The sequence below is a fragment of the Mercurialis annua genome, linkage group LG5 (genome assembly GCF_937616625.2).
Source record: "Mercurialis annua linkage group LG5, ddMerAnnu1.2, whole genome shotgun sequence".
Taxonomy (NCBI): Eukaryota; Viridiplantae; Streptophyta; class Magnoliopsida; order Malpighiales; family Euphorbiaceae; genus Mercurialis; species Mercurialis annua.
This window is the reverse complement of record NC_065574.1, coordinates 16,916,189-16,925,645: the sequence shown is the minus strand read 5'-3', so window position 1 is coordinate 16,925,645 and position 9,457 is coordinate 16,916,189. Positions and strand designations below refer to the sequence as shown.

The 9,457-nt window shown below is 36.9% G+C and overlaps 1 protein-coding gene across 1 annotated transcript; it reads right to left on the bottom strand.

Moving 5' to 3' along the window:
* Nucleotides 1-1,340: 1,340 nt before the first annotated feature.
* On the bottom strand, nucleotides 1,341-2,292 carry LOC130015537 (uncharacterized). The gene is made up of 3 exons (XM_056105871.1): nucleotides 1,895-2,292; nucleotides 1,644-1,775; nucleotides 1,341-1,506 (listed from the first exon to the last, which is right to left on the bottom strand). The coding sequence occupies exons 1-3, from the start codon at nucleotides 2,290-2,292 to the stop codon at nucleotides 1,341-1,343; spliced, it is 696 nt and encodes a 231-aa protein (XP_055961846.1).
* Nucleotides 2,293-9,457: the final 7,165 nt, after the last annotated feature.

The following is a 9,457-nucleotide window of genomic DNA, read 5'->3' as shown; positions in this document are numbered from 1 at the left end:
TTGCAATTTTAACATGAATTTTCAACTACAACAATTTAAACCAATTTTTGCAATTTGAAACACTTCATAATTTTCATTAAAAAAATATTGATGGCCCATTAAAATATAAAGCCTCCGCGTCCGAATCAATTTTAAATAACAAATTGTTCGACGTTTTAAATCACATAAATTCAAAAGTCGGTATTCATGTAGAAGTTTATTTGTGAATTTTAAAGCGATTAACTCTAAATTCAACCGTAGTAATGTAATGGGTCTACCAAAAGAATTAACGTTTAGTGTGTTGTTCTTTCCCTTTGCTATGATTCTTTATAACTGTCTTCATGTTTTGGAGATCGTTTGCAAAGTTCGGTGCTTTGAAGAAATTTTGACAGTGTCTTTGGGAGGTTACTATTTGGAAAGTTTGGAAATTTAGAAATCGACGTATTTTAAAAAATAAATGTTTTAAGGTCGATGTTCTTTTTTTATAAATGATTATTGAATTAGGTCGATCACAAAGTAGTGGAAGGCAAAAGTCTTTACAAGAAAGACAGGCTACAAGAAATCAAAGGAAAAAAAATTCCTATAAACATCATTAGCCGAATAATCAAATCCCTTGTTGTTATCTTTGTAGAAGATAACCGCTTTGCATATAGTTTGGTAAACCATGGAGCCGATGTCCACATAATATTAAATTGAATACTCGCTTGTTTCTCGTTTTCCACAACTTCTAAATAAAAAACAACCAAATAATTTATCAAAGATTTTGAAACCGCTTGTTACATAAAGAACTCCATAAATCAAAAATTTGATGAATTGAGTTATGAGCTGTCCATAAAATATTACATCGCTTCAATATTGAATTTCAATTGTGCCAAGCAAACCGACATTGAAGAATGATATGAATGCTAGTCTCATCTTCCGAACATAACGTGCAGCAAGCATTAATTAGCGGGACACCTCTGCGGATGAACATAATATTTGATGAAATCTGATCTCTAGCTAGAAGCCACATAAAAAAGTTGATGGGAGGAGGGAGCTTAACTCTCCAAAATATGCCGTAGAGAAAATCCGGTGGCCGAATATGGGTAAACCAAATTGAACTGAAAGCTGCAGAAGAGAAGCATTTCCCGTCCCAACTGAAGATATAAGCTTAACCTGCAGCTATTGGAGTACGACCACATATCAAATTGTGTAGGGATTGGAGCTGATCATGCTCGCCAAGTTTGAGCCTACGCTGCTAGGAAAACCGGTAAGAATTCTGGGCTGAAACAAAGCAGTCGGCCACTATAACCTGCTGACTCTTACTGAGACGAAACAAATCTTGGAATAGATTATGAAGTGATAAAGTATCAGCCCAGGAATCATACAAAAATATTCTCCCCTATACCTACACTACTGCTAAGATGAGAAAGAAACAGGTCCCACACCTGAGAATTCTTAATGCAAGCCGAGAAAATCCCATTCCGTAAATGCGATAGACGTCGCACTTCTATATCTTCCAAATCAAACCAATTTTTGAAGCCGGAGCTACAAGAAAAAACAAGAACCATAGTGTATTCTTATCCGCAATAATGAGCTTCCAAATCCACTTTAAAAGCAAGCTTTGATTTTTTTGTTTTCAAAAGAGTTAAAGTTGAGCCACCATATGTAAAAGGACAACAAACTTCTGCCCAGAAACTTTACTAAACCCCAAATAAGTGACAGGCCCATTCCATAAGAAACGCCTCATCAATTGCTTTAAAGAATTAACCACCAAATTTGGAGTGCTTAAGGAACATAGATAATACACTGGAAGACTGCAAAGAACATATTTGATTAAGGTTAATCGACCTGTCGGAGACAATAAGTTTCCTTTCCACCCAGCCAACTGAGAAGAGAAATTAGAAATAATCAAGTCCCAATGTTTGGCTTTGACCTTCTTGAGAGAGAGAGAGAGAGATGAAGAACAAGATAGACAATTGGTAAAACTTCAATTTTACAACTAAAAATACTAGAAGCCTCGGCAAGGCTTTGATCATCAACATTTATTCCTATGATTGATGATTTGTGATAGTTAATTTCTAGCCCATAAACCAATTCAAAACATCTAAGAATCCGCAAAAGATTTTTGATCATCCACATATCATTAGGAACAAATAAAAGAGTATCATTCGCAAATTGCAGGATGGAAATAGGCTCCATATAACCTTCCACGTGAATACCATCAAGCAGGCCCAAAATAACTGCTTTTTCTATCAACGCTGTAAGACCTTCAACATCCAAAATAAAAAGCATAGGAGAAATAGGATCTCCTTGTCTGACCCCTCTATTCATGCTGAAACTTTTGCTTGGGGTGCCAGACTGATAACTGGGAAGACTTAAAGAAAGAAGTAATCCAATTAATCCAAGTTGCATCAAAGTTCATTCGAGCCACATTTTAAGAGTAAAATCTTAAGAAACATAATCAAACGCATTTTAAAATCAAGTTTAATTAGAAAAACTTGCTCTTTCCGGCTATGAATTAGGTGAATCAAATCTAAAGCAATCATATATCTACCCTTGATAAAACCTAATTGGTTATCAGAGATAAGCAGAGGAAGAATAGGAGATAACCTATTAGCCAACACCTTAGATAACAGTTTGAAGACTCCGTTTATTAAACTGATAGGACGGAAATCCTTAATGCCAGAAGCGCCTTTCGTATTCGGGATTAAAACCAAGAAAGCAGTATTTAAGCTTAGAGGAAAATAACTTGTTTGATGAAAATTGAAAAAAAAAAAAAGAGATCAAGGATATCCTTTTTCAATATTTTCCAAACTTTCTTGTAAAAGAAAAAATTAAAACCATTCGGGCCTGGCGCCTTATTATCATCACACCCAAGAAGAATAAGGTAGACTTCCTCTTTAGTGAAAACCGCAGAGAGGCTTACCTCTTGATCCAGAGACAAACGGCAAATAAGAAGCTCATCAAGAGAAAAATCCAGCTTAACAGGAGGCTTAAATAAATTCTGGAAGTAAAGACGCACATGAAGTTTAATGGTCTCCGGAGTAGTGATCGTTGATGGTCAACAATCATTTTCAGCTAAATTGTTGTTTCTAGAATGAACAGATGCAACCGTGTGAAAAAATTTAGAATTCTTATCACCATAAACATTCCAGTTTAATCTAGACTTTTGATGCCAAAGCGACTCTTGTTGATTCAAAATAGAAATATGCTCACCCTTTAATGTCTCAAGAACGACAATTTCCTAGCTTAAAAGAGAGCAAATATCTACAGCTTCCTCCAAGGCATCAATAGAAGTGTGGGCAGCCGCTAATCTAGTGTGCAAATTACCAAAACAATTGATATTCCAGTCCTTAATTGATGACCTCAAGGATCTTATCTTAGTAACCATATTAGATGTCTCATTGGCTGCCGAACAAAGCTTCCAAGAATAAGCAACAAAATCATGAAAAGAAGCATTGGTCCACCAAAAGTTTATCGATTTGAAGGGTTTTGGACCCCAATCAACTGTCTCTGAAGAACTCAAGAGGAGAGAGTAGTGATCAGAAAAGTTTCTTGACAGCGTTATTGTAATACCCCAAAATATTTAATTACCTAATTGGACCACGTGTCCAGTTTTGAGTAGTCTGAGTGGCGATATCGGAAGGATTTCCGAGAAATTAAGATAAATAAAATTTTAAGTAGGTCGGTTTCGGGAAAGTAATTATGTGGAAATTAATGTTATATTCCAATTCTAAAGTTGGAATTGGAATTAAAAGGAAAAAAGGGCAAGAAAAGTCACAAAATGAAGTTCAAGGACTAAAGTGGTAATTTAGCCACTACGTCTCAAAAATGGATATTTATAAGTTTTGACGGGAAAATATTAATATTGGGATTCGTATTGTTTATCGGATATAAATATTACGTAACAGTAATAATTTAAGAGTTTATCGATTTAGTTATGGACTAAATCGTACGAAAGAAAAGTTTAAAAGAGAAATTGTTTAAGTTTAAGAAGTGAGGGACTAAAACAAGCCTTTAGCCAACATATATATAAAAAATGATACGAATGATAAGAACAGAGAAGAGAAGAAGCTTCAGGAGAGGGTTTTCGACGGTTTCCTTGCGATCAACACGGTTTGGCCGTTCGACGTCCGTTTCGGACGATTTTCGCGTCAATCTCTTCAGAATTCAAGCCTCTACCTTCCCCGTGCAGCAAATCAAGGTGAGGTATACGTTTTTAGCATGAAAAATGAGGGATTAATGGCTGTTTGGTGTCGTGCCTTAACGGTTTGGATCGAACTTGTGTATAACATGTTAAAATCGTTGTTTTTGAGCGTTTTGGAATTGGGTTTTGATGTATAAATGTATATAAGCATGTCGGGACTGTGTTGGACAGATTTCAGTGTGAGAAATCGACGGAGGAGGCTGAAAACGAGTGCCTCACGTCGTGAGACATTGTCTCGCGACGTGAGACACGTCTCGCGACGCGAGGCTAAGTCTCGCGACGCGAGACTGGCTCTCACGTCGTGAGACCTTCCCTCACGACGTGAGAGAAGCTAGGCACAATGTGCCTAGCCGTCGCCGACCCCCGTTAATCGTGTCGAGGTCCGACACGACCTAGCTCGACCCAGAAATGTTATGTAGACTCCGAAAACGTATGATAACTTAGGGTTTAAGTTTATAAGAGTTACTTTTAGGTTCTAAACGCGTATTTGACTTATTAATGTGTCAGACGCGTCAGCAAGCAGTGAGGGCACCAGACGAGGTCTAGTGCGAGCATATCATTACATAAATCACGTCATTGATTGGATTGCAGTCACTGTGAGTTGCATTTTACTTTCGTGTATTATATATATAAAGTTATTTTGTATAGATATATATACTGTTTATACGCATCGCATTATATATAATTGATCGAAATGTTATATGCTTTATTAATTTCTATATACGAGAACTAGTATGCGATCCGAAGAAACTAGCTACCTATTGGGTGTCAATAGGCTATGTGATCACAAGTATCGAGTCAGTCTAGTATGTTTGCATTTGAGAAATGACTTGACACAGCTGGGAGCTGATGATGATTATAAAATTTACGTGGCTGGGCCACCAGCGAGTTAGACTCGCGATTGATATATACGATTGGGTTTTTGATACGAGTGAGTACTCGGCTACGGTGTAGTCTGGAGTCCCCGTATCTAGTGGCTGGGCCACCAGCGAGTTAGACTCGCGATTGATATTTACGATTGGGTTGAATGATAATGATTATTCGAGAAATGTGTCGCATGCTAGGATATTAGTTTCGTACGGATCAAATACATGTTTATATGTTTCATATTATTGTTTTCTTGAACTGCGATGCTATGTTTTTATATTAATACCGTTAGTAAATGTCAACTCACTCAGTATTTTCCCGAATACTGACCCCTCACCTTTGATGTCTTTCAGGTACTTAGTATGTGGACCTAGCTAGAGGCTAATTTGGAAGTCCAGAAGTCAGCTGTGTATGTTTAGTATCTGACTTCTGTGAATGCTGCAGTAGTGGTCCCGTGTGACAGAGTCGTAGCCTAGGCAGCAGTACATTTTGATTGTACATATTACTTGCTGTCCTGTTTATATGTTTTTGTAGGCTACGTGTTTTATATGTTGTGCACGGCACTAGATGCCGGTGATATGTTGGATACACTAACTGATGGATATAGTACCGCGAGGCCAGTTCGTACAGGGTACGGTAACTAAAGCCCGCGAAGTTTTTGAACAGTTAGTGTAAATGTTTGTGTATACATGTTATGTATACTTGCTTCTGTTGCTTTATGATATTTGTTTATTATTTGCGAAAAATTAATATTGATTTAAGGCTTGCTACGGGTTCCGGAGCTACCACTCCCGTTCCCTAGCGCCGGTTGCGGCTCAATATTTTGGGTCGTGACAATGTTGGTATCAGAGCAGTTGTCCAGTTACCACTGCAAGTTTGTTTCAGTGTTTGTTTGAGAGCAGTTGGTCTAGTTACCACTGCCAGTTGTGTCTGAATGTCTGTTTGACTTTGAAACTCTGTCAGTAAGTAAACCTAGGAACTACTGCAGCAAGAGAGTCAAACCTTAGTTGTTTGCATTTGATTGATATGTGCATTATTAGTAAGTTCCATAACGCGCCCGAACGCAGATAGTTAAGCGAATAAAGTGATTAATGTTGCAAATGCGAACTGCTAAGGCAATTAAGTGTGTATTGCTTGTGTAAGGAATATTAGGTGATTCCATATTTATGAATTATGTATAGACTGATTGAAAGTTTAATATTTGTGATGCCTTATGAGATGATAATGAAGTTAAGCAAGGAAAAAAGGGGCTCAGATGGTCGTTGACGTTTGGAACTGTTTCTTTTCAGCATGTCTGAGCAGAACGGAGCTCAGTCACATGCTGCAGAGGAACGGAGGAAGCGCCTCCTATTTATCAAAATGGATTTCACAACGAAGTAGGCGGACCATCTGAAGTCCACCAGAATGGATTCCACATAGATATTGGGAGATCATCTGAGATATATCAGAATGGTTTCATGTCAGTATCAAAAATTGGTAGTTCTTCTAGGGTTGGAGGTAGAACTCACTCGCTTGAAATGGAGCCCGGTGAGGGAAGTTAGGAAGATCCAGAGGAGGATCTAAAGGAAGAATCAGAAGAAGTTCCTCAAGAGGAGGACTTTTAAGAAGAAGAGTTATCAGATGAGTCAGACGTCGAGGAGTATCGGAGTGAACATTTCTAGTCCACTGTGCGGAGATACCGCAATTTGAGAGAGGATACAGAGATAGCTAAAGGTCGGGGGCATGTGGTTTTGAATCAGGTTAGGAGGCAAATGTGTTCCTTTTCTAAAGGAATACTACCAGTGGGACTGTATTCCTCTGACTTTCTGCGCATGGACAAAAGAGTTCCAGACCTTAATGAAGATAATAGGACGATTAACTGTAGATACGTTAGGGGTTTGGGACTCGAGTTTGATGAGCTATATGAGTATGTTCATGAGCACTTTGGGACGCTCACTGTGATGGCCCGTAAGATCGAGGCTGACCGCGAGTGGGATGGCAATCCTGTTCGACCCTACTTTTTCAGACGTGCGTTCTATCCAGATTATACTAGTCGATCCTCTGGTATTAGGACTAACCCCCAATCCGTGCGTAGAGGCGGAGGCAACTTCAGTAGAAGAGTTAGGGGTCGATACACAGGCGTAGCTACTAGGAAACCTAGTGCCCCACATTAGACAACTCCGGTATCAAATAATTAATATGCTTTGTGTAATTGTGTTTACGTGTTGCATTATTGTGTATATATATTGCATTGCATAACAGAGCATAGCAATTAAGGATATGCCTATAGGATAATACCTCAAATAGGTAGGGCCTATAGGAAGCGATACCGATAAACACGCGCTTAAGAAATGAATATATAAACATAACTTACAAAAACAATAACATAATAAACGATAAATAATACATTTATCGCGAACGTAATTCCTATGTTACGTTCTAGAAGTCGTGAAAGAAAAGATGGAATACTGGAAAGGAGATTTGATATGAAAGAACTGATACCTAAACTCATAAGTGATGTGACAGAAGAATAATCAGAAAAATGACAGGAGGTGACAGCAATACAAAAATTTATAATGTGCCCAATAATAATAAAGAAAGCCGCTAGATAGTCGCAGAGTATACAATCTAGAGTAAACTTACGATTTTATGAAAAATTTGAAAGTGTTTATGATTTTTCAAGATACAATTGTGCTCAGACATCGCATGTGACATTGCATAATCACGATAGGAATGTATAAAAGAATGATTTTCAAAATATAGATCATGCATCATATTTTTACAATGATGGAAAAAAAAATGCGGTTTTGAGCAACTCTTTGGTGATGAGAGGTGTCATCACTCTGAGCTACAATTGTATTGATGATTTCAAACGATTTATGAAAAGTGGTTTAAAAGAGCTGGCCAGCCAAAGAATGTTTTGAAATCTTTTGTTAGTAAGTGAACTCAGATGTGAAACTCTGCGACGGATAATAAAATGTTCTTAATAAATAAGAATAAAATTGTAAAAGAAACCCCAATAACGGAAAGAAGCCATATTCATGATTAATAGCTACAAAGCTAGTAAAGCTGAAGGAGAATGTGAATAAGGAGTTATCACCGGAGAGCATGCGCAGCCAAGATGCGATGCGCTGGCAATGTCTGAGGATACAATATTTATCCTCATGATAGAATAAAAGATGAAATGACAGAGAATCATGTTAGACGAAAGAAACGTACGAGTACACAAGGATGAAGAATATAACGATTATCCTTATGTTGAGATAGGTAACGTGACGATCGAAAGTTATATTGGAAAAGAAAAATTGGAAGTATGAAGGACGAAAAGACGATAATATGAATGAGGAATATCGAGAGATATTTTAAGGATACGTAACCTTATGGATGTCAATATTAAAAAAAAAGTACAGAAGTAGAAAGAAAAAGGTTATGGACAATGAAAAAGATAATCCAGTATGATGTGAAAGTTTGAAGTTAGATAGATCAAGAGATAATGACGTCAATTGACTGATATCAGCAATAAGAGCTATAGATTACGTTAATAGAAAGGAGAAAAGTTAAATTGTGAAATTCTAACATAAAGAAAAAGGCACACGTATAGGCGTACGTGTCAGTAAATGTAAAAATTGTGGATATTATGAAGGAAAGTATAATGAGGAAACTCATATACCCTCAAAATTTTAGTAAGATGAATAGAGAAGTGGAAAGTTCTAGAGACACATTAAAAGGATTATCAGAATAGAACAGCAATAATGGAGCTATTATAAATGAAGGAAAGACGTAGCGAATACAGAAAGTAAAGGATAAGATGATACTTCATTGCTATTGGACAGATAGGAGTGAACTGTATCTAAGAAGCCACAATGTCATAAGAACGAGAGGTGGTATTAGTATAAAGAGATCAAGGTATTTAAAGACAATTAGAACCATGTTATAAGTGCTAAAGAAGCATAAGGAGTGTAGGACAACAAAAATCAAAACTATTCCCTAATTTTGGAAATTGCAAAGTCAAGTATGATTTAAATGCTAAGAGTGATCGAGAACACTCCAAGAAGAAGATGTGAGAGAGAATAAGGATAAGCTAAGAAATGATCATGACTAGTACTAAGACGACACCTTGTAAAGTGAGAATAAAGTCGTAAAATTAGTTAAAAGTAAGAAACAGAAATGTGAGACGAAAGAGAAAGTTGTTTATATAGTAAGAAGGAATGACGATTAAGGAAATAAATAAGTTATTAAGGATCTAATGAATCCGTTGAGGATGAAAGTTAAAGATGAAGTTAGTTAAAAGTTAAAGATAAGAAAGAAGTTAAGCGAAAGCTAATTAACGAGAAAAGTTCTCGAAATAGATAAATGCTAAAGAAGCATGTAAGATTCTTATGAGGTCATCTTGAATAAGGAACTGTGACGTAAAAGAAGAACATCGTTGAATGAAAAGTCAAT